The sequence below is a fragment of the Elgaria multicarinata genome, chromosome 6, assembly GCF_023053635.1.
Source record: "Elgaria multicarinata webbii isolate HBS135686 ecotype San Diego chromosome 6, rElgMul1.1.pri, whole genome shotgun sequence".
Taxonomy (NCBI): domain Eukaryota; kingdom Metazoa; phylum Chordata; class Lepidosauria; order Squamata; family Anguidae; genus Elgaria; species Elgaria multicarinata.
Genome location: NC_086176.1, coordinates 82143342 through 82167862, shown reverse-complemented (window position 1 = coordinate 82167862; position 24521 = coordinate 82143342). Strand labels below are relative to the sequence as shown.

Below are 24521 nucleotides of genomic sequence, written 5' to 3'. Positions count from 1 at the left end.
TCTATTACGAATCTCCAATTGACTCAAGTAGCTATTTAAAAAGAAAATCACAATCTTAAAAAAAATTTTTTTTAATGTGCACTAAGATGTTTCGTTAAGAGTCAGTACCCATGAAATGCTAAAGAAAACAGATTTTAATATTTGTTTTGGATCATAAGCACTTCATTTAACAGTCTTCTGGATTTTAAGAAAGCTATAAAGACTGATCTCTTCTGGCAGGCCTACCCAGTTGAATTTTAAGATGCCTTTTAATAATGTGCTGCTTTTAATGATGTATTAGTTTTGAATGTGTTAATTATATGTATTTTATGGCGTTTGCATTTGTGTTGTACCCCACCTCGATCCGGAGGGAGAGGCGGGTAACAAATAAATAAATATATTATTATTATTGTTATTATTATTATTATTATTATATTATTTGTGGGTAGATGGGAAATAGTTCTAAAATGGTAGTGAAGTAGAAAGACAGGCAGATCCTTTGAAAAAAATATTTATTTAGTGCTCTCCTATAAATTCTCTCTCATTTAGGCATGCAAATATTTTAATTTTAAAAATATGTCCAGAAAGGCATTCTAACGTTAAAATTTTAAAATCTAAACATGGTTATCAAATGACACCCAACAGAAGACTATATTAAGGGGTGCTGAGCGGTGATAGCTTCCCAATACGTCACTGCATTTGTGGAAACTACACCTCTTAGAAAGGTGGAAGTGCAGCAGTAAAAATTGTCCACACCTGTGATGATTGTATTACTCTCCTGTTCTTCCTCAAAAAGTCACATTTTCTGAAAAAAAGATGGAAGATGCAGAGGGAAACACACAAGGGCAATGATTCCATGATGATGATGATGTATAGATGCTCTATAAAAAGTTTTTATTATTATAAAAAGTGCGTCAATAAAATGACAGTTCCACACTAAATGTCATCCTTAGTTGTATTATTTATTTATTACATTTATATTCCAACTTTTTTCCTCCTGACATATATTATCCTCTCTATTTTATCCTCACAACAATCCTGTGAGGTAGGTTGGGCTGAGAGCCTGTGAGTAGTCCAAAGTCACCCAGTGAGCTTCCATGGCTGTGTTAGGATTGGAACCTGGATCTTCTGACTCCCAGTCCAATACTCTAATCTCTATACCACACTTTGTAATGTTTACACAATTAAACCCATTTCTTCTCTATTCATTTATAATTGGTGAAACTGGCAACATCCATTTCCAAGTCAAGGATAACTCATTTGACTGGGGATGATGTTCTTTCATGGCATCAAACATTTTGAGGTCCTCCTTATCAAACAACCAACCTAGCATGTTAATTGTCTTGAGGCTGGGCAGTCTGGAGACGCACTGGACAAAAGACTTAACCGTTGCTGCCTGGCATTTGATTTTATGTGTGAAAATGCGACTGAAGTTCACGTCGTGTAACTTTGGCACATTGGACAACTTTTGGAAGAAGTTTCTCCAAGCTTCTTCTGTAATGTTGTGGTTTACACTGAGGTGCAAGAATTCAAGCTTTTGGAAACCTCCATCAGCTGCTACTTTTGCTATAGAAAAAAATACAATATAGATATAGGTGAATAGTTCAAGAAAATTATTCTGGATTACATTTATCCACATTAGCAACAAATATATTGTTAGAAATTTAGCCAAGTAGCAAAAATACCATGAACCATTGTGATTTTAAAAAACAGGTGCTCCTATGTTTCTTCAAATATCAGTGTATTTCACAAAAAATGTTACGTAACTTTAAATTTTTGATAACCGGTCTAAAAGAATATTCACATGAACAGTCACTTTGGTTCAACAGTCGTAATACTAACCCCTGCGCATTTGAACCAGTACTGCCTCATAGGTGCTTTCAACTGACTTGCATAGTGACAATCAGCTTGCATTGAGCTGTTTGCACGTAGGGGAATGAGGCTGAGTTTGCAGTGGCATATAAACTGACTATAATTCTTTGCATGACTCCCACTGCATCTTAACAATTCGTGTTGAGCTTGGAGTTGCTGTCAATCATTGTGTGCCTCTGTTTTATCTGGAATGACCCTGACGGGAATTAAAGTAAGGATCAAAGAGGAGTGCAGACTCCACTTTAAAGAGGAATATCTACTCCTATTTTGTTCCTGTGAAACAGTAGTAGAATAGGATTTACACCATGCTTTTTGACCACTATCATCCTGTTTCAGCAAAGGTGGAATGGAAGTCTGTAGGTGGACTTTGCATATGCATCCACTGTTGCAGCAGGAACTGTACATGTAAACGAGTATTGAAAATGTAATTTCTAGCACTGAATCAATGTACCTATCACTCTGAGCCTGTGATTCTCTATGCTGCATGGTGAATGGTGCACACAGCACCAAATAGATAGTATTGTCAGCACCTATCCCCTGTTTGGGGATAAGTGGGACTATATGCAATCCCTAATTCCTCTGTGCCTCCCTTTAGGGATGTTCCCATGACCTGCTTGATGGAACAATCTATTTGGGGGATATTATACCTCTGTACATAATTAGTGTGGAAAGGAGTTTGCAAGTGTTAATGTCCATTGCTAGGAAATTTCCCCACATTTCCCCTCTGTATTCCGCTCTCTTTGAAATTTGCGCAATTTCTCCCTCCGGTTTCCTGATTTGCATAATTTTCTCATTCCAGTGCTCTACCATGAGATTTGTGCAATTTTCCACATAGTTTTGCTGTTTTGCCATGACATTTGAATAAGTTTAATGATCCCATCCACTGTAACCCATATGTAAATGTGACAGCTAACAACTAACACCAGTAGAGGGAAGCAACAAGGACGAAGTGGGGTGGGGTAGGGGAGACGAAAGCTGCTGGAAGCTGTAAAACACAAGGAGTTTCAGGGATGGGTGTTCTTCAGCCTCTAAAAAGGGTGGGGGGTTCACTAGCATGGGAAGTCCCGAAGTGGAGGACATTGACAAGAGGGCAATACAGGTATGCACGGCTGAATTTGGAACAGGTGGTCTTGCAAAAGATCCCAAAACATAAAACCTTGAAAACACATTCCTGTATTCATAAGGGCACAGAAAATTAAATCCTTTTTTGCAATCTGATGCAGGTTTGTGGGGAGTTGAAAGCAGCTGCAGCAGAGAAGGAGCTTTAGGGGCGGATGTTCTTACTTCACTGTAAGTGAAGCAAGTTTGTTTGTTTTTTCATTGCCTAGCAGGGGAAGCTCAGAAATGGATGAAATTAACAAGGACATTGACAAGAGGAGGATATGGGTATACTTGGTTAAATATCAGATGGGCAGAAAAACACCCCAGAAAAAGACTTAAGAAAAAAAATTGTGAACACCTCACTATCTTCATAAGAGCTCCAAAACTTCCATTCGGCAATATGATGCAATGGGGGAGGGAGGTGTCCTTGGGAGCCAGCAACCCCAGCAGACCAATTGAAGAAAGGCTGCTTACATAGGGACTGAGGAAACTCAGTTCTGCCACAAAGGTATTTGGGACACATGCTGGAGCTGGGACGACCCACAGCAAATCCAATCATCTCTTGGATTAGTGAGTGAACAACTAAACCCACGGTGGGTTATTCTCAGGGTGATTTAGCGTGACATGCAAACCCACCCAGAGATTAGAGGATGGACTTATGATCATGGAAAAAAGAAACATGAAAAGAATAAGAACTGGAAAGACCATAGGTAAATAACTGAACCAAACAATATGTACTAATTTTAAACACATAAAATGTTAAAGCAGAATTTCTCTGAAAGTATACAACATTCATTATAGCAATGAAGTCATCGGAAAGTTAGAATTATTCAAGGACCCCTAACCCTTAAGTTGTTCTTCAAAGATTTCCTAAAATTTGGGGGGATGGCCTCCTTTAATCATTATACAACCAACTTTCTCTAAATTTACACCACATTGTTATTGATTAGGGGAAGATTTCAGGGCCAGATCAAATCTTAGAGATGGTTGTTGAATTATGGATAGATCTCTAATAATAGTAATAATAATAATAATAATAATAATAATAATAATAATAATAATAATAATAATAATTTTATTTATTTCTTACCCGCCTCTCCCTTTGGATCGAGGCGGGGAGCAACATTAGTGCAGGAATCAACACGTCTTTAAAATTCTTGATTTTACATTAATCTGGGTAGGCCTGCCGGAGAAGGCTAGTCTTCAAAGCTGCCTTAAAATCACAGAGGGAGTTAATATTACGAATCTCCTCCGGCAGGCCATTCCATAATCCTGGGGCAACAGAAGAAAAGGTCCTCTGGGAAACTGATGTCAGCCTAGTCTTGGCTAACTGAAGTAAGTTCACCCCAGAGGACCTGAGTGTGCAGGGCGGACACCTGGAGCAGCAGTAACTAGTACCAATGGGCTGAGGGAAGGTTATTTCAGGTGGCGGAGGAGGAGGAGGAGGATTGAAAAGACTCACCTATTTCCAATAGGCCTTCATCATTTAAACATTCACTAAATGCCAACCTTCGGAGATTTGGAAAATGGAAGCATTGCTGAACAATCAGTTTAGATGTATGACTTATTCCTTCTCCAATATGTAGAACAAGCTCCTCCAAATTCACAAGAGAACTCAAAGCTTCTGCTGCATAGTCAAGTAGAAGGATTTAGAAACAACTTTTTATAATACAATTCTATTTATTTCTAGTCAAACGTAACCCCCTATGTTCAATAGGGCTTACTCAAGAAAACTGGGCATAAGACTGAAGAAGCCCAAGTTTCTTAAATATATATCCCTGACCCATCTTAGCGTAGCAGAGTAAGTTTGGACTGAACACACCTGAGGCAGAAGGCAAATGCAAGCTTTAAATAAAACGTAATATTACGTGGCATCTTTGTTACAACCAAAACCAGCAGTGACCTAGTTCGCACGACTCAACAGTCCACTGCAGGTGAATTTACCTGTGAGGACTTGAGTCGTGACCACTGCCTGGGTTGCCGTGGGTGGTGGTGTCATGCAAACTGAGGTGGCAAGGATTGTTTGAGGGTTAGACCATGGCTCATTTAAAGTTATTTTAGGGTTGTCTAACCCTCAAACAACCCCTGCTACCTTGGTTTGCATGACACAACCCACGGCAACCCAGGCTCCCACAGACACCATGCAAAAATGGCAGTCACAGGCACAACGCAAGTCCCCTGTGGATAAGTTAACCCACAGTGGGCTGTTGTGACATGGAAACATGCCCAAAGTAACTAGGCAAAACCAAAAATAGTACCCCAGCTGCCAGCATGCACTAGAGTGCAATCCTATGTATGTTTAAACAGAAGTCCTACAACTCCCAGCATTCCCCAGCCAGCCATGCTAACTGGGGAATGCTGGGAGCTGTTGGGCTTTCTGTCTAAACATGCATAGAATTGCATCCTTAGTGGCTGTTCAATCAGTTATTTCCCCCTCCATATAGTATGTTTTAAGTAATGACAGTTATATACCAACACTCATTTTCTGAAAGTTCCAGAGCAATACCAATTGAGATGTCTTTAAAACCCCATTAATATGTCACATATGCCCCAACCCAAGCCAGTTCGTATCAAACTTCAGAAGTTGTTTATAAAGATGCATTAGATAAACCATACCCATTGCTGTACAGCCTTCCTTAATCATAAATTTTAATCTTGAGATATCCAGTACCTTTAGCCCAGTAAAATTTGGCAAAGCAGCAGCTGCAACAGAAATAAATATAAATAGCATTCTATGAGAGACATACCACTTTTTACAATACTTAATGCTTTTGGTCACTGATCTGAAGTCATACTGCTCTGCTTTACTGCATGTATAAGATTTTTAATGTATTTATTATTTGGTATTGTTATATTTTATTTGATGTATTTTATACAAACTGCTTAGAGATCTTAGGATATCAAGCAGTGCTCAAATAGATTAAAATAAAATAAAAAGACTAGATAATTGTACAAATGCCATCAGAGAATCCAGCTGGGTCATTTCTTCATGTCGGCGTTATCCTAGCCAACTTCTGTATTGTTATTATATTTATATGGAAAGTTATTGATTTCTTTCATTTGTATTCTTGAAAGCCCTCTAAACTCATACATGCCTAATGCAGGATCAGTATGAATGGTCAGTGTTAAAACAACTTGTAATTTAATCAATCTGATGTCTTCATTGTGATAAAGACAATCAAAAGTATGATGCCTGAGCATATGTGTTTTTCTCCCTTTCAATTATTATTATGCACTTGTAGAGCAGAAAATGTGCCCAGAAATCATCAAGTCTAAGTTCCTACAGCAAGATAAGCTCTGCATGTCCAGCTTTCCTGTCATCCAACATTAGTCTGCATCTGGAGTACAATGTCCATAAGCAGAGAGGAAGAATAAACTCAAGAAAGAAGCTTCTTCTTGCTGTTGTATGTTTTAAAATGTTGGTTCAGCAAACAATGAAGTATTACCTTTTTACTGAACAAAAATATAATCTATTATCAATATTTTTTAAGTTGCTCATTAAATGCTTCTTACTAAAGGAAAACAGGTCTTCCTCCCCAAAAGGCAATCCAGTGAGCTGTATTTCTGTTAGCATCTTGCAGGAAGACAGTGCAGCCATGAGGACCCCCCAGTCAGAAAAGTCTGAATGTTTCAGATGAAAAACTGAGAGGTTTCGAAAGTTCCGTATAAATTGAACTGCAAAAGGAAAAATATTTTACAATGCGAAGTAATTTACAACCACATAGGATTTTACTGATACCATGCGTAGATTTACTCAAAGAATGTGAATAATCTATTTTATGTAAGCAATATTCTACACCCCTAACAAATTGTGTCAATCAATTATGTTTGGGGGGGAAACTATATTTTGAACATTTTGCAGATTGTCTTCCAAGCCTGATATTAGAAATTGGAGATGTCAGAGGGACAGTGGCAAGAAGAAATGTTATGCATACTGGAGGAGCAGTGAGTTCAAGACATGAAATTTGATAAGGGAGGCTAAGCTCTCAACAGTATTCTTCTGCAAAGCTTCACTTTGAGCAAATGGAAGCAATCCTCCACAGAGAAAGGGGTGTGTGCAAGGGGCAGTGAGGGATGATGGTCGCCTCTCCAAAAATTATTCTCACTACCCCATTTGTTACCCCACTCATTTAACCAGATATGCAGCTGAGCTTCATAAATCACAGCAAACTAATTGTGACGGCTAACTTTAGCTGGATTGTGTGTTCACAGTGTGTGATATAATTTAAGCATACTTAAATCCCATTGAAACCAGTTTCATTCAATGGGACTTACTTGCAGGAAAGAAGGCAGAGGACTGCAACCTTACATACATGGGCTGCAATCCTGCACAGTACACACTTACTTGGAAATAACTTTATTGAATTCAGTGGGGCTTACTTCTGAGTAGACATTACATTTATTGGAATTATCTCCTATATTTTACCTAGCCTGGGAGAACTGCCTTTAAACTGAACATGGTAGATTAGCAACTTCTCCATGTTATGAAGATTTTTGAAGCCTTCTGGGATTATGTCAAATATATTTTGACTGTCAGGTAGATCCACTATCAGCTCCTTCAAGAATGCATATTTGTCCAAATTTGCAAGGAATGTTTCTGAAATACACAAGGCAAACAGTTAATTAGTCAGAATTGGTCTCTGCAATCTAATGTGTAGGTTAAGTTTCCTTATGTTTTCCAGCTAATGATTCTACATTTTAAATTGCTCATCATATTTCTATATTAAGTTATTGGGGTCTTTTTATAAACCCTTGCATTTAAAAAACAACAACAGTGTTTAATCCATAAAATGCTACAGAATGATCCAGAACAGACTTGGAACATAGATGAACATGGCCATACATCAGATTTAAATTAATTAGATTTATAATTCAATCATATGCATGCTTACTGCTAACGAAGTCCCACTATGTGCAATGCAGCTTATACACCCTAGAAATATGTTTAAGATTTTAGCCTAGACTTCTTCCCAGGGCAATTGGAGTAAAATAGGATATCTAATAGAATTCTCTGCCCATTGCCAAAGATAGAAAGGGCGGGAAAACACATGATGTGTTACAAGTCAAAGACCCTCAGACCCTCAGAGCTGAATCCATCTTGGTGGGCCCCATCTTTGCAAAATTACTTACATATATCAATAAAATGGGTATGTTTCCCAAAGGGTGGGGGTTCTACTATAGTTGTTCCTATATATATATAAAAAAAAGGAAATAAAACTCCCAGAAATTATAGACTGATTAGTCTTATTAGATGGAACTCCCAAAATTTATTAAGTAAATGGGAAGAATGGGCATTTAGTTACCAGGTCATTGCTGAAAACCCGGTAGGTTTTCAAAAAGGAAAACGCACACACACACCATTAAACATTACTTTACTCTGTGCCATCTAATTACAAAATACACAGCAGGGTCAAAGTATTGTGTCTATGTAGCTTTTGTAGATGTAACTTCAGCTTTCGATTTAGTGGATAGAAATCGCAACTGCTTACATTATTACAGACTCATATACTTCTCATTTTGTTTAAGAATTTGTACACTGATACAAAAATGAGGATTAAGGTGAGAATTGGGGGGCATATATCAAATATAATTTCATCTGTTCGAGGAGTCTATGCTTTTTAGTACCCTTCCTCTTCCATTTTTACATTAATGACATCATAAAGGGTTTTTTAAAGATTTTTTTTCTTCCACTGTACAACAGTTTATGGTTCTTTTATTATAATATGAAGATGACACGTTCCTTTCATCTGTAACGCAGATTAGATTGAGACAATTGTTGAAAAATTTGAAACTTTCTACCAGACAGAACACCTTACTGTCAACTATATTAAAACAAAAGTAATGTTTTTTGGCAAGAGGCAAAGTAAACATAAATCGACTATGAATGGTCATAATATTAAACCATTTAAGTTCTTTAGAGAGCAATCCTATGGCCCCTTGACCATCTGAGGGCCTATAAAATACTTTGGATTCTTGGATGTGAGGCCGAAGACTGCGCTCTAACCTCAGACCCATGAGTCTGAGCTACCTGCCTCTCACAAACAGCATGCTAGCTGCCTCTTTGAGGTTGCAAAGGTGACCTCGGATGGAAGGGAAAGGGGGAGTACTGATGGGTAGGGAGGGAACGGCTTACGCCATATCCCCAGGACTACCCAGCCTCTTTCCCTCATTCTCCCTGACACCTCAGCTAGGTGGGCGAAAACATACCTTCCGTTCTGGTGGATATTCGTAAGCCTACAAGTTTGGAAGCCTATGAGTATCAAGGGCGTATCCAACAGGATCTTGCTGCATGAGTGTGGTGTAGTGGCTAAAGTGTTGGACTGGGAGTCAGGAGATCCAGGTTCTAGTCCCCACTCAGCAATGGAAACCGTCTGGGTGACTTTGGGCCAGTCACAGACTCTCAGCCCAACCCACCTCACAGGGTTATTGTTGTGAGGATAAAAATGGAAAGGAGTAAGATTATGTACGCCACCTTAGGTTCCTTGGAGGAAAAAAGGCGGGATATAAATGCAATAATTAATTAAATTAAATTAAACCTGCATAAAGCTGCATTTAAATTAACAGCAGCTCAAACAGGTGAGGTAATTGATCATTTTCCCTGCAGTAAAGGGGGTGAATTGGAACTCTGTAAAGTCTGTATTTCTGCTCAATAACAAACTCACTACAACTGTAGATAGGGCAAAAGTATATTTGTAATTCTAGTTTTCAGAAACCTCTGGAAGAACTCTCTCATATTTAAGACTGATCCTGTGCAGACCTATTCAGGCATAAATCCCATTGATTCAAATGGCATTGACTTCAGAGTAATCATTCACAGGACTGGGCTGCATGCGTACAAATGGAAACAGATACATTGCTCCAATTAAAAGGAGTATTATTATTAATAATAATATTATTTCTAGAGCCAAAGTTTTAAATGAATGGCTATTTTTTATATCTAAATCATGGGATTGCTATCATATTTTTATCCTTCAATAATGATTTAATTTATCCTGAAATAATTCATTTATTTTGTTTATTGTACAAAAGACAAAACAGAAGGAAACTACTGTTTTTATAGTGAAAGAAATGCATAAATAATTAACTAAAACAGCTACCCCTCATGCACTAAAGACAATACAGAGAGAAGTCAATTCCACTCAAGGGTATTGTACTGTACCTGGTATCGACATCTTGCCATGAATTTCAAGAGACTCAAGTGAAGACATGGAAAGAAGTAGGTTTTCTTCTACTACACACAAGTCAGTGGTGTGTATACTGCAGATTCTAAAAGAGTCCAAGTTCTGTTCAATAGCTGGTTTAATACTTTCAATCAGACTATTGCAGTGATACAGCCTGAGTTCAATGCGATCAAAAACGGAGAAGAGCGCCACTAAATTCTGAAGGTCCTGAGCTTGGAAAAAATTCACATAGCTTACTTCAAATTTCAAAGATGGGATCTTCTTATGGCCTTTCATATGGACAAATGGAGCTATTAGGGAGTCTGGAAGATGTCTGGGGAAAAGTGTCCTAACACTATTGTGCAAATCTATATTTTCATTTAGCTGCTGCCTAAAGTAACTGAGGAGTTGAAAACCAGGGGCATATTCTTGGTCAACAACTGGAACCCCCAATTTGGAATAACAACTTTCTAATAGAGAAATATCCTGATTTTCCTCTTTGCCAATAATAGATTTCTCAAATCTGCTTGGTAAGTACAAACTTTCTGGATAATCCAGAAAGAAGTGATTTATGAACCCACTTCCTGAAGGAAACAGATATAAAGGGAATGTTTTTCCGCTGAGGAACTGTAAAAGCAGAGGAGCACATACAGGAACCATGTTGCTTTGATAGGCCAGCTCAATTGCGAGTTTCAGCACAATTTCAGTGAATTTTGCATGATACAGCTCTGGCTGCAAACTAAAGGAAGCAATTGCAAGCTTTTGTTGCATTAGCTGAAGTTTGGGCGTTTGTTGTAGATAAACATCATTTTCTGACCAGCTTTCAAATGACTTCTTGCAACTTAGTAAACTGAGTAAGTGGGAAATTATTTTGGGCACCGCTTTGAAAGGATCACTACAGGCATATCTCAAGATATATTGATAGCGGCTGCTGATTTTCACGAACGTGTTGATTTGCTGCAGATACTGCAGCCCTTTCTCCACATCTCCATGCACATCCGAACCTAGGAGCTCACTCATCCTTAGACCTGCAAAGAATTCTTGGAACGAAAGGTGGAAGAATTTGTAGAGAGGCCGAAGCCTTTGAGCAGTGAACTTGCTCAGGAGACCAAACCTGAGAGCATCATCTCCATTAACTCCAACTTCAGACAGATCTTCCTCGGTGAATTCAAAGCAGGATTTGAAGAGACCTTGTAAGGCTAGTTCACCACAAGCGGAAACCGTGGCTTTGAGATGATCGCTCTCCTGTGGATATTTCAATGAACTGTACAGCATATAGGCTTTTAAAACAAATGTACCTGCAAACATATTGCCATTAGGATACTGAATCCAATACACGGCAAGGGCCACAGCAAATAAAGGAGTCTTTAACATGGCATGCATTGTTTCCTCTGAGGACAAATGAATGAAAAAGTCTTCAAAACGGGCAGTGTTGTGTGAAAATAGCTTTTTTAATAGATAGAGGGTGCTAGTCAGAGGAAACTCTGTGATGCTGAGAATCGTGTTTGCATACTGGCGAATTCCTCCAACTCTGTTAGTACGAACCGCAATAACCAAACAGTGTTTGTTCAAATAGTTCTTTTGAATCAGTTCTTCGATGACATGGGGTACTGCATTCATTTCATCATAATCATCCAAGAGGAACAAGACCTCATTTGTTAAACGTTGGCAAATGGTTTTCAGGGAGTCTTCTGTTAATGACCCTTTCAGCTCCACCACCCAATGGCAAATAAGTTCAGCCAGGCTACGGTCACGTTCAGCCAGGCTACGGTCTCGTTCCAAGGACAGATAAAAAACAAACTTGAATCTGCTGAGTATGGGGCAGCATCCAGATGCCCAGAGAATAGCTATCTTCCGAAGTAATGCAGTCTTTCCGCTGCCTGCTTCCCCTTCAATAACTGTAATGGAATGAAAGCTCTCAAGGACCTCAGGCAGTATGACTGGCTGCAATGGCTGATCGTTGATGTTCTTGCAGACAATGGTGAGGTCCCCAAAGAGCAATTTCAAGTCAATAGCAAAATGGCTGGAGTCCCCAAATGAAAACATTTTCCTGAAGGTAATATCATTGTATGCCTTTATGAGCTTTTCCTGAAGCCATTCATGTTCATCAAAGGCCACAACTGTGAAAGAACAATAGATAAACAGGGTGAGTTATGTGAAACAACTGCTCAGCTGACATAAGGTGCTTCCAGACTGAGGGCTCCTAGTGGTACCAATCCAAAAAATATATTATTTATTACATTTATATCCCACCTTTTTTCCTCCTTTAAGGAACCCAAGATAGCGTACATAATCCGCCTCCTCTCTATTTTATCCTCTCAACAACCCTGTCAGGTAGGTTGGGCTGAGAGTCTGTGACTGGCCCAAAGTCACCCAATGGATTTCCATGGCCAAGTGGGGACTAGAACTTGGATCTTCCAGTCCAACTCTCTTGCCACTACAATACACTGGCTCACATTGTGCAGCTATTCCATCTTTCCTCTTTATTGGCTTTCTTTTCTGGTTATAAAAAGACAGAAGAATCCATGGGAAATCAAGTTGAAGACAATGCTGTCTGGAACTCACCACCACCAACCCGGTCCCTGTCCCCTGTAAAATTCCATGTTTAAGAGATAGGGCAATTGAAGAGTAAAAGCTTCACCCAGAAGCACCGATAATTAGGGGTGTAAGGATTTTGTAAAATCCATTCTGTCTGCATTTCATTCCATCATCTGCTCATTGACAGATATTTTTTTCCCAATTTCCCAAATTTGTGCAAATTTGCACTTTGCAAATGCACTAATTATTTTATTTTATTATTTATTTATTTATTTATTTATTTATTGCACTTATATACCTCTCCCATAGCCAGGGATCTCTGGGTGGTTTACAGAAATTCTAAAATTAAGATAAAAACGAGTATACAAAATTTAAAATTCTAAAACACAGAACATACACACATAAAGCATTAAAAACCATTAAAAACTAAACATGTGGGTAATTAAGATGTGCCGCCATATGCCTGGGCAAAGAGGAAAGTCTTAACCTGGCGCCGGAAAGATAGCAGCGTTGGTGCCAGGCGAGCCTCGTCAGGGAGATCATTCCCCCCAAATGTGCAAATCCCCCCTCCCATATACACATTTTCATGGTTTAGCCTATGGGGAAATGTGCATTTTCAGCCAGTTGGTTTTTTTTTACATAAAGTTTCTATGACTAAACTTGCATAAAATTCCCGAAAGTAAGATAATTGGTCTGCGAGCCCATGGAATCCTGGCAACTTGGAAAAAACTAGTCCACTGTGAAATCCACAGGGCAGATTCATTGGTTCTTTTGCCGATTTCTGCAACATCCCTACCTATTATGTAATGTTTTGTGATAACACACTGGCCACGTTTTCACAGGATGGCAAGCTAGGACTCTGCATGTCACGCCTGCTTGGCTCCTCCCACTACTACAAGCATCTAAACAAACCAGGAATGGTTTGCTTGGTTGAGCGCATTATCTGATTCAGGCTTGTAATGCAAAGCTCTCTGTGTGGATTACAACAATTGAAATGGTTTACAACACTTTATGGCTTCTTCTCATGTGAGCCAAATCTGTGAAGCAGTTTACATGTGTAACTGGGCTGTTTTGCATACCTCTCCAGAACCCACATTTAGGCTGCAAATTTAAGCCCATTTACCTGAAAATAAAAACAATAAAGTGTCTTGTGACATCTTAAACAAACAAACAAAGTGGCGTAGCAAAAAAAATTATGGCATAATCTTCCGTGAATTACAGTCCTCTTCTTCAGCTGCTCATTGAAGTCAGTGGAACTTACTCTTAAGTAAATATGCATAGGATCGCACTGTTAAGTGGATTTGTGGTAGCATGCAAATTATGTGGCAAACATTTCATGCAACAGGCTCATTGATGGATTAAAAGCTGGGGTTTACACATGCATTGGCTCTAAAAGTATATTTGATAGGCTTATGTTTCTTTTCCAGCCAAGTATGTGTGGCAAAGTACTTACTAGGCATTGTGGAACTGAGACCTTCTATCTCTCCCAAATGGTGTTTGCAATCTGTTTGCTAGAAAAACAAGTGATACTTTAATTAGAATGGCTAAATAGGAGATGCAACATCTTTCATTTCATTCTATGTAAGTTTCTAAGAATACAATCCTATTCATGTTCACTCAGAAAAGTGTCATCCAGCATCATTGAGGCTTACTCCCTTTGTTTAGGGTGAAGTTCAGCTAAGGTTTTCTGAAGGAATCACATCCCTCAGCAGAAGCCAAAGGAGGGAGATTCCCTAAGGAGCCCCACCACATACATCCTTAGAATCTGCTCTGTTGTGTTGGGGGACTCTCTGGAGCATATTTTCAAGATGGGTTGGCTACAGGTCAGAAGTGAGGAGACAGTCCCATAGACAATGTGCAAGTCTGTTCAGGTGACATTGGATTCTACCCAAACAATCCAAATTCTTCTAGGTTTTCACTGTTTCTCTGGTGCCAGCGGGAGTGACCACTTGTGCAACATGGATTTTGCAGTTCTTAAAAATGCCAGAAACAAGGAGAAACAGGACAGACAGGTCAGTGGTGTCTCTTCTGTGAGCTCGACTGACAAGCCCTGTGCCAGAAATGAGCATTTCTGTTCATTGTGTTGCTTGTAGAATTGCAAATTCCCTTTTGCAAAAATAGTCATTCCCACTGCCACATGGGCACAAAAGGATACTCCCCTCTGAATTTGGATCACTTATTTCATAAGATCTGGGATGAAGAATTTGGAAAATGTTTTCCACTGGGGTGTACAAGGTAGTCCCTCACTCATCAATGGAGGTTATTTTACATTATAAACAAAGTATCATATGACATTCCAGCTGTGTAATCTTTTACCTTTTCATGCCATGACTCAGCCTCTGCCTGCCTTTGGATCTTCTCCAGTGAGGTCTTCCAGTCTGGATCTGATTGCTTACAACTATAATTCATTTTAAAAGGGTAGATATATTATTGGGATCATGAAAAGAGTGCAACAGCACCTTAGATGTGTTCATATTCTAGTAGTGTTCATATTCCATCGGCATGGTATGACAGTGACACTAAGCCATGAAACCCTGACACTTTGCCTGAAACATCGAAGTGGCATTAGTGAATTTGCCCTCTATGGTCGCTTCTCTTTCTTTCACATCAGACCTAGAGAATGGCTCTGAGCTCTGAGAAGCCTGTTTGACGTTCTTGGAGCTATACAGTTTGCTTACAAGATATTTAAAAGTAAATTGAATTAATACTATCATATAAAGGTATACAATATACAGTTTCAAATCCTATGCTCCCCACCTCCTGGCAATGAAATTGCCCATCTAGTAGAAATGCAGGGCAGCTGGAGCACAGAGCCTCCACCCTCCTCGCACCCTATGTTGGAAACTTGTCAGCCTCCAAGTTCAGAGGCTGCCAACTATCTGGATAGCATTGTGCCCTAAACCAATATAATTCCATCCATCTATGTATCTATCATTCTCTCTATAAATAGTTATATTTACACACACATACCAGTCAATACTTAATGTAAGTTGTACTAAGAACATGATTTATAATAACGAAAATAGTGAATATGAACATATATTCTTTTAAAATCTTGCATCCATCATCTATTTTTTTGGAATGTTGAGGATTGTTTACTATGATGTGCTTTGTTAGGGCTGCCCTTGAAGACAGTTCAGACATAATAGATGGTGTAGAATGCCACAGCCATTGACAAGTCTCTTCATAGCAGTGGGTTGAATTTGGGGAAGCATATAACTGTAGGTACTCTGGCAATTGCACCAGTTTCTTGTTTCAGAGTGTTAATTTTGCTTTAAGGTCTTTCATGGCTTGGAATCATCATATCTCAGGGAGCATTTCTCCTCCTACACTTCCCCACCTATGTTAAGTGTTATGAAGAAGCTTTATTGAAACAGGTTTCCTCTACTGAGGAAAGAAGAGCTATAAGAAGAAGCTATGACTTATTGTCCATAGTTGTATGAAGTTGCTTCCCACTGAGATATATAAATAAGTCATGGCTAGTTTTAAAGGGGAAATATATGGCTATCAAAGACATTTTCAGGACTTTGGAAATTCAGGTAATGCAGCCTTTCATAACTTGGCATCCTCCAGATGTGTTGGACTACAAAGACTATCACCCCTGGCCAATGTGGCCAATGATGCTGCTACCTGGGGATGATGGAATATCTCATCCAGCACATCTGGATTATGAGAGCTCTACTCCAACACATCTGGCAAGCATGAGGTTGGGGAAGGCAGTTAAGTAAGACACTGCCTCAAACAGTCACTTACTGAGGAAAAAATTTAGCATGCTCTGTCCAAGGATCATCACCTTCTTCCCAATCTGTTATGCTTCCACCACAGGAAAAGCACCGTACAATGTCCTTCTTCCCTGCAAGAAGGCAATAACACAATGGTGTAGTTATTCCTGATAACATATTTATATTTATTTATCCTTAAACTAGCATGCCAAGTCTTAGAGCACCATCAGATTAGCATTTTATTGCATGTTCGTTACTGGGCACTCATAGATTTTTACGCTGCCCTCTCACAATGTTGTCTGTCTCCCACACACCTCCTGCCCCTTCTAGCCTTCTTCGCAAAACAAAAAAAAACCCAGTAAGTCCAACTTATTTTTAAAGATGGAAGTTGCTGTGTGCAGGAAAAGCAGCAGGATCAAAATGTCCCACTGAATGGGCCACATGCAAATTGTTTATGTCCTCTTTCAAAAGAGGAAGTAATGAGGGACAAATGCACGGATGGAGAAGTGATGGTAAGCAAATGTGATTTCCCCCTGTGTGATGACGCTCTTAGTAGGAGCTGGCTTTAGCCAGCCTTGAGATGGGACTTGAGGGGTTTGATGGGCTGTGGCCCCTCCTCTCTCTGTTAACTCTGGACTGTGAGGAGAGCAGACCTCTCTGGGTGCTGCCACCCTCCTCAGACTTCCTTGTTCCCTCTGAGCTTAGCAACAGATCTTCCAGCTGGGGGGAAATGGATTTTCCTAGCAATAGTATATTGTTATGAGCTATCCCTGTGATGGAATACAAAGTATTTTGGAGCAGTTTGGTCTTGATTGGAAAATTGATACCATTTGCTTTACATATATAAGAACATAAGAAGAGCCATGCTGGATCAGACCAAGGGTCTATCTAATCCAGTAGTCTGTTCACACAGAGTCAACCAACTATTGACCAGGAACCCAGGAGCAGAATGCAGGTGCAATAGCACCCTGCCACCCATGTTCCCCAGCAATTGGTGTATATAGGGTTACTGCCTCGGATACTGGAGGTAGCATATAACCATCAGGACTAGTAGCCATTGATTGATAGCTTTCTCCAACCCTCTTTTAAAGCCATTCAAATTTATGGCCATCACTACATCCTGTGGTAGCAAATTCCATACTTTAATACATATAGTAGTTTAATACATATAACACTCATAAAGGGATGGCTCAACACAGCTACCAGTGTTAGCATAACCACCTCCATTTTTAACAGGAAACTGTAAAGTCTCCATTGCACACCAAGCAAAATGTCATGATGCCCTGTATGAGAATGTCTCCTTGTGTGCATCCTTGTATCCTTCTTATCTAATATAAACAAGAATCCTGGCTCCAGCTTTATTCCAAATGCTGTTGTGTCAAGGTTAACTTTTGTTACTTACTGTCAGGCCAAAGGTATTGTTCACAGGACTGTTTAGCATAATTAGCTATGCCTCAGTGTTATGTTCTGATTGGTTAATGCTGCTACTGGGCCCTGCCCCTTGAAAGCTCAAATACTGTACCATATTCCCTATGTCTTTTGTCTGATTGCTCCCTTTGAAGAGACCAGGCCTTGATTACTAATCAATAAAGCGCTTTTGAACCCTCTGTCGCTGGAATGGTGGAGTCGTGCTTAAGGGCTGTTTGGATCTCGTCCTTGGGTGAAAAGAACATTGATCTAACACCAGCATTTTTAGAATCTCCTTAGGGGTGTGTCTATGAAGACTGTCATGACGAGCGCCTACACTTCAAAATGTACCACTGCATAACTCTTGTCACAGCCTGAGAGTATAGGATTGCTCAGTAATTATTAATATTTAGATAACTTCTAAAAGGATATGCATCTAAATATTTATAGCTAAACAAAAAAAAGAACCTTTTGAATGCAAACGTTAATTGGAATCCAGCAATGTGTTCCTGGTATGGGATTACAGATGCATACTTGGAGCATCCCCATCCACAAGCACTTTCTCATTTATTGTAGTCCATAGGGATATGGATGCAGCTACACAATAGGATATTGGCCCACAGAGCTGTTCCCCCCATTAAAGTGTCTTGGACCCTTGGTCCCACAAGAGTTTGACGCAAGCATGGCTATGACCTATTAGGATCCAACAGAATTCCATAACAAGTGAACTGACCTGTGTAGAAGAATCCAAGTTTAGCCAGAATAGTGGGATCAGCATGTGCTGCTTGTGGCCAAGTTTTAAATGAATCCATCCGGACGCCTTCATCTTCATAGATATTTAAGATAGGTTCTGAATCCCCTTTTGCTACCAAAGACATCATACAAGTTAGAAAGACCTGGGGCATTGTCTATTAGCCACAATGTTTAGATGAAAAGATGGCACATGATGGCCTCCCCAGCTTCATAATAAAAGAAAAGGATGTTCTGTTGTTGTTTTAAATGGCCCAGTGAAGGAACCGGTCAAACGGCCTGGTTTGCACATAAGCTATGGGGGCTGCCTATACACTTTGAAAGCCCCGCAGTGGTGCTGCGTCAGTTATACGGTGCAGCACCCACCACACAGCCATCGCGGGGCTTTCCCGTGATGCTATGAATTAAAAAAGTCAGGGATTCACCCTGACCTTTTCGCTGGAGTGAGGCAAGTATGGCGCATCGGCCGTCTAACCTCACTCCGGCATTGCAGTAGAGGCATTCCCGGGCAGATGGCAACCCCTGACTGGTTGTCATCCACCTGAGCAGAAGGCAGGGGATGGGCCTGGAGAGCTGAATGGCCTCTGGAAAGCCCACATCCACCCTCTGTGTCAGGATTAGCCGCCACCATCCCATGGCAGAGAAAGCTTACTTGTGCTGCTGTCTATCCTGAAACAGAGGTGCCCAGCATGGTCTACCTAAAAATGAAACTGCTCTGAAGGCTGGCAAAATGAGCAGGAGAGAAACAAGCCAGAAACAGCAAAAACAAGCAGCTATTTGTTTGCTTGTCTGCAAGAAAATTCATGGTTAAAGCAACAAACCATGTTTAACATTAATATTGGTTTAGCATTAAATGCGAACACAGCTAATCACTCCCACACATGTCTTTTTATGATAAGAGAAAATATTTTTATTTAGGTTGAGACAAGCTAGTTATCCTGGAATGAGAGAGGTCTTAAACTTTTCAGATCTTTGTGAAAAATCAACTACGCATTATCATTAACCATTATTAGCCTTGGTGGGTTGCAGTGCCCCCACCATGGCAGCATCACATTACATGTGAACCTACCAAGGGTTGTTTGTTGAGATGGTTGACAAGCCACCCAAACCCCAGAGGATGTTTTAGGATTGTGGGTAGCTTGCCAACCACCCCAACAACCCACCTTCATTGGGTTCACATGTAGCAAGAAGCTATGGCGCACCTCTGCTGTACTCCAAATATTCTGAATGATGGTCCCTGCCATAACAACTACCCCCATTGGAAAATTTAACCACAGCTTTTGAGTGCAGTCAAACCCTCACTGACCAGGGAGTAAACACCATTGAACTCAACAGGATATGTATAGGATTTCAGACATCATTATCACTGCCACCACAATAACAACCAGAAAACTAATAATTATATGGGCAAGGATCCATAGAAACCTGTGAACATATGCATAGTGCTCCTCTGTGCATGGGAAGGTAGCTGATTTTCTCTGCAAGCTGCAGCCCCTTGTGCCACATTGAATTAGGATTACTTTACAGGAAAGAGACTTCTGTTTGAAGGGCTATCTGTTCCAAGTCCAGAACCATATGAAAGACCTTGAAGTTAACCATCAACAGTTAGCAACAGTTTGCCAACTGAGCAAACACACAGCTCACCAGGTCACAATATATCCCAGTATGAGACATATTTCTATTTAAGCTATAGTAATTATTTCTAAATTCGTTAAATTTCTACATTTATTTCTAAATCATTTTCAAATTTGCATCTATATAAATTAACATAAGCCCAATTTGTACTCTTTTGGGGGGATTGCGCATTTCCTCTTTTTTGATGTTGTGTAAGTGGTCATCCTACATCAAATGCTGCTTTGGAGGGTCAATAACTTCTAGGAGTGGGGAAATCATTATCAACATCATCTGCACCACCGCCACCACTATTTCAATTATAGGTCTATTTCCATTAAGTACCTGTATTGGAGGGCAATATCTTCCCAAAGGATCGTGCAAAATGCTTTCCCTAAAGAGAACAAAAGTCTAAAATTAGTATACACTTCTATGTATCCCTCCATTTCTTCTATTAGTTTGATGCTTCAGTTACTGCATGGGCTGCAGTCCCATAAACCAATTCTGTTGACTGTGTTTAATTAAACCACAGATGCCATGAGGACAGCCTGAAATAGGCTTGATTCAGATAACTCTTCCTTAACCTGCCACAGGTTTGCCCAGAGACACAGCTGCTTGAGATGCATCATCTGAGTAGGATCCACCAATAGCAGCTGCCTTGGGGGCCATTTTAAAAACACTTTTCCCAGAACTCAGCACCAAGCGACTTGCCATTTTAATTTCCCACAGACTTTCACTCAGAGCTGCTACTTTAATTTCCCAAAGTGGCCCAGTATGATGATCACATCATTATGGGTAAAATTTTAAAAATCTGGGATGCACTGAGTAAAATTAAAATGGTCACCCAGTAACTAATAAGACTAAGTGGGTGTCTTCACAGCACTGCTTTCCCACTCCTTCCTCTTGAAACCCCATGGTATCACTCCTGCAGGCGGGCAATTCCCACAGCAGGAGGGAATGCGGGCTTTGCAGCAGCCATTCAGCTCATCAGGCCCGCCCTCTGCCCAGCCTTCCTGCTCTTCCAGTGACCTATCAGCAGTCACCATCCACCCGAGAATGCTCCCAGCTTGACACCGAAGTGAGATCACATGGTGGAAGGTTCGTGATGACCTTGTTTCAAAACAAAAAGTCAGGCCGAGTCCCTGTCTTTTTGAACTTGCTGCTTCAGGGGAAAGCCCCATGATGGCTGTGAGTAGGCAGCTGTGTCATATAATTGATGCAGCACCACTGCACAGCCACTGTGGGGCAAATAAAGTGAATAGACAGCCCCTAATAAGGAATGGCACTGGGGAGAGTACTACTGTAGGAGATCCCACCAGCATAAGAGGGTGTTCAGCAGAAGCACTATGACAAGGGCCCACCTCAGTCCTGGATCTGAGCCTCATCTTCACTAACATTTTTCCCCCACATGGACAACTTCTATTTCAATAAGCTACTTTTATTTACACAGTTGGCAGTGTTTAAAGTTTTTATCAGTTAATTTTCAATGTTCTTGTAGCCTGGTTTGAATCTCCTGTACTACATCAGATTTCAAATATGGCAATAGCATACCTGAGTAGTTGCCTCTAGTCAAATAAACATTAATGTATTTAATTTTACACCTCAAATTTAATTTGGCAGCATTTGCAGAGCCACCAGATCTTTTTTTCTTAAATCTAGCTATTGTTCTATCATTTCAAAAGAATAAGGGCAAAATAAGTATACCATAACACCAACAAATCCACAATAATTTCGAATATACTCTTTCATTTCTTCTTTCGACTTCTCCTTTTGAAGAAACTCACATCTATAAAATAATAAACAAAATATTATGGGTAACTACTTTATACATTTTTAATACTCGGTAAGATTTCTAGTATTAATAACGATTAACTGGATCTCAGTCACCAACCATTTGCTGCAAAAGGGTTAGCAGCCTAACCATGGCTTAGTGTGTTGTCTGAATAGGCCCACTGTAGTGTCTTTCTACTTATCTATGTGTTGTGTAAGGATACCCCCTTTCTCCTGACTACTGATTGTTTGGTGGTTTCTCAGCTACTGTGCAGTTTTTTCCCCCCATTCTAAAAAGTTGGAATGCTTTTCCTAAAACGTAGTTAAAGGCATCAAGACCTTTAAGTTACAACATACTGTTGTTGGTGGTGGTGGTTTTCTTGGCCACACCACTTTTGGTCCCACCCTCTCTGCCTTTGGTCTCACCTTCTGGTGGAATGCAGCCCCGAGAGTTTCTCTGAAATTGAATTCAGCCCTCTGTCTGAAAGAGTTTATTTATTTTATTTATTTATTACATTTCTATACCGCCCCAGAGCAGAATGTTGTCATGGGGTTAGCTGACTGTGATGGGGTTGGCACATTCTGTCAGGGATAAAGGGGAGGCATCGGTGGCAAGCAACCTTGTGGTCACCAGGGATGCTACAGGCATGTTTGTTGGCATTGCTTTGCTTCTATTGTTCTTCTGCTGGTGCCTCTGCATGGCCCTGGTGTAGCAGCCCATAACATAAAAAGACCATAGGACTGCCCTTTAAATTACTCACTTAGGAAACCATTTTGCATGTTCTTTCCAAGGATCATCACCTTCTTCCCAATTTCCCAAATTTCCACTGCAGACAAAGCATTGAACGGTGTCTTTTATACCTGCACATAATAAAATTATGTAATAATTTTACATAAAGCTAAAAACTTTTCTTTTTCCTAAAGCTTTTAAAACTTGATTTTGTTCTGACTTTATACTGTTGGTTTTACCCTACCCAGTGCCTGTTTACCCTACCCTGTCCCTGTTTACCCTACCCTGTGCCTGTTTGCATTCTCTTCCCCTCCTTATTGCTTTACTATGATTTTATTAGAATGTAAGCCTATGCGGCAGGGTCTTGCTATTTACTGTTTTACTCTGTACAGCACCATGTACACTGATGGTGCTATATAAATAAATTATTATTATTATTAATAATAATAATAATAATAAAATTACACACGTTTGAGTGTATAATTTTATGCCTTGGTGCTTTTGAACTAGCCTACCGGAAGGCAAAGCAGTGTAATAAGAACAGGGAACACTTAAGCTAACTATATTTGCTATATAAATAAATAATAATAATATATATGAGGGTGAGGGCACATAATAATAGGGTTATTGATATTATTATAATCATATGTATATGGCATCTTCCTACAATCTGGCAATTGGGACACTTTACAAAATACAATGGAGTTGTTAAGTTAAGTTGATGAATCTCAAATAAATATTAGAGGCAATTATTTTAGGAATCAGAAAGATAGTTTTTGGTCAGGATAAATTTCCTTTGAGTTTACCTGTGAAGAAAAATCCAGCATTAGCCAGCAGAGCAGGTGGTGTTTCTTTGGCATAGAATGGCCAACCAGTGAAGGATTCAAGTCTTGCCTCCACCTCCTCATACCTCTTCATGATTTTTGAAGAGCTCTTCTCCAGATTCTGAACTCGAACCTCAAACTTGGGGATGTTACCAACCTCTTTCCCTAAAATAAATTCACACTGAGCCCAAAATTTCTTATGTTCTACATAAGGGGTTTTTCTGATTTTTCTTGTGAGCAAAACTAGCCCACAGCAAAAGCACTGAATTGCAGTCTTAACACCAGTGTGATAGAAGCCAGCTGCAGCCATCTCTGAGGGAGCCCAGGTTGAATTAAAATTATCAGGTGGCAGGGACAAGAAGGTTTTTAACCTTTTGGCTTCACTTCTCATTGTAGAATTAAACCCCCTTTGCAGTTGTTCACGGATTTTCTGGTATTCCTCTTCCATTTCTTCTGCCAGCATGTGAAAATCAAAATTCAATTTGGAAGCTTTTATGTAAGAGGGATCCAGCTCAAAAATGCTGCTGCTAGGGTCTTCTCCAGACGTCTCTTGGGTAGCCATTCTGTTCAAAATAGAAAACAAAGTAAAGTGGTTGCAAATAAATCACAACTGATCTGTGCTTTGAATGTATACTCTACCCATATGTAGCATTACTATTTATTACATTTACGTTCCCAGCTTTACTCTAAGGATCACAACAATGATGATCTTAGCAACTTTGATCAAGCTAAGAGTGGTTAGTGCCTGAATGGGAAGCTGCCTGGGGACTCTGTATATTGGCTGGGTTCACACATTACACTAACCCATGATGGGTGGCAAACAACACTGGGTTATGTTGTTTGCAAACAACTTACTGTGCTCCTATCAGACGATCAGGCAAACAATCTACACAGAGTAGTGTTTTTCACACACAAACACACACACACATACACACACCCCTTGCCCCTCCTCCTCTTGTAGTCCTCCCACCCAGTCAAACAGGTATACCAGCTTCCTTTGCAGCAGGAATATAGATCACTTGAGAGGAATAGAGCGGCCACAGCATTTTTGGCCACT

At 39.9% G+C, this 24521-nt stretch overlaps 1 protein-coding gene across 3 annotated transcripts in view; it reads right to left on the bottom strand.

Moving 5' to 3' along the window:
* Nucleotides 1-24195, bottom strand: part of NAIP (NLR family apoptosis inhibitory protein) — a 28593-nt gene extending 4398 nt beyond the window's left edge. For 2 of the 3 annotated variants that reach the window (XM_063129687.1, XM_063129686.1), the window contains exons 1-14: nt 23447-24195; nt 22672-22771; nt 21845-21926; nt 20486-20534; nt 18513-18644; nt 16404-16503; nt 14967-15048; nt 14104-14161; nt 10112-12232; nt 7379-7549; nt 6466-6627; nt 5569-5655; nt 4415-4579; nt 1306-1545 (exon numbers count right to left, since the gene is read on the bottom strand). In XM_063129687.1, coding sequence (XP_062985757.1) covers nt 1306-1545; nt 4415-4579; nt 5569-5655; nt 6466-6627; nt 7379-7549; nt 10112-12232; nt 14104-14161; nt 14967-15048; nt 16404-16503; nt 18513-18644; nt 20486-20534; nt 21845-21926; nt 22672-22771; nt 23447-24026 — 4129 coding nt within the window. In that variant the 5' untranslated portion in view covers nt 24027-24195. Of the gene's footprint in view, nt 1-988; nt 1546-4414; nt 4580-5568; nt 5656-6465; nt 6628-7378; nt 7550-10111; nt 12233-14103; nt 14162-14966; nt 15049-16403; nt 16504-18512; nt 18645-20485; nt 20535-21844; nt 21927-22671; nt 22772-23446 lie in introns of those variants that run through there. The other variant, XM_063129685.1, reaches the window with a different exon arrangement.
* Nucleotides 24196-24521: the final 326 nt, after the last annotated feature.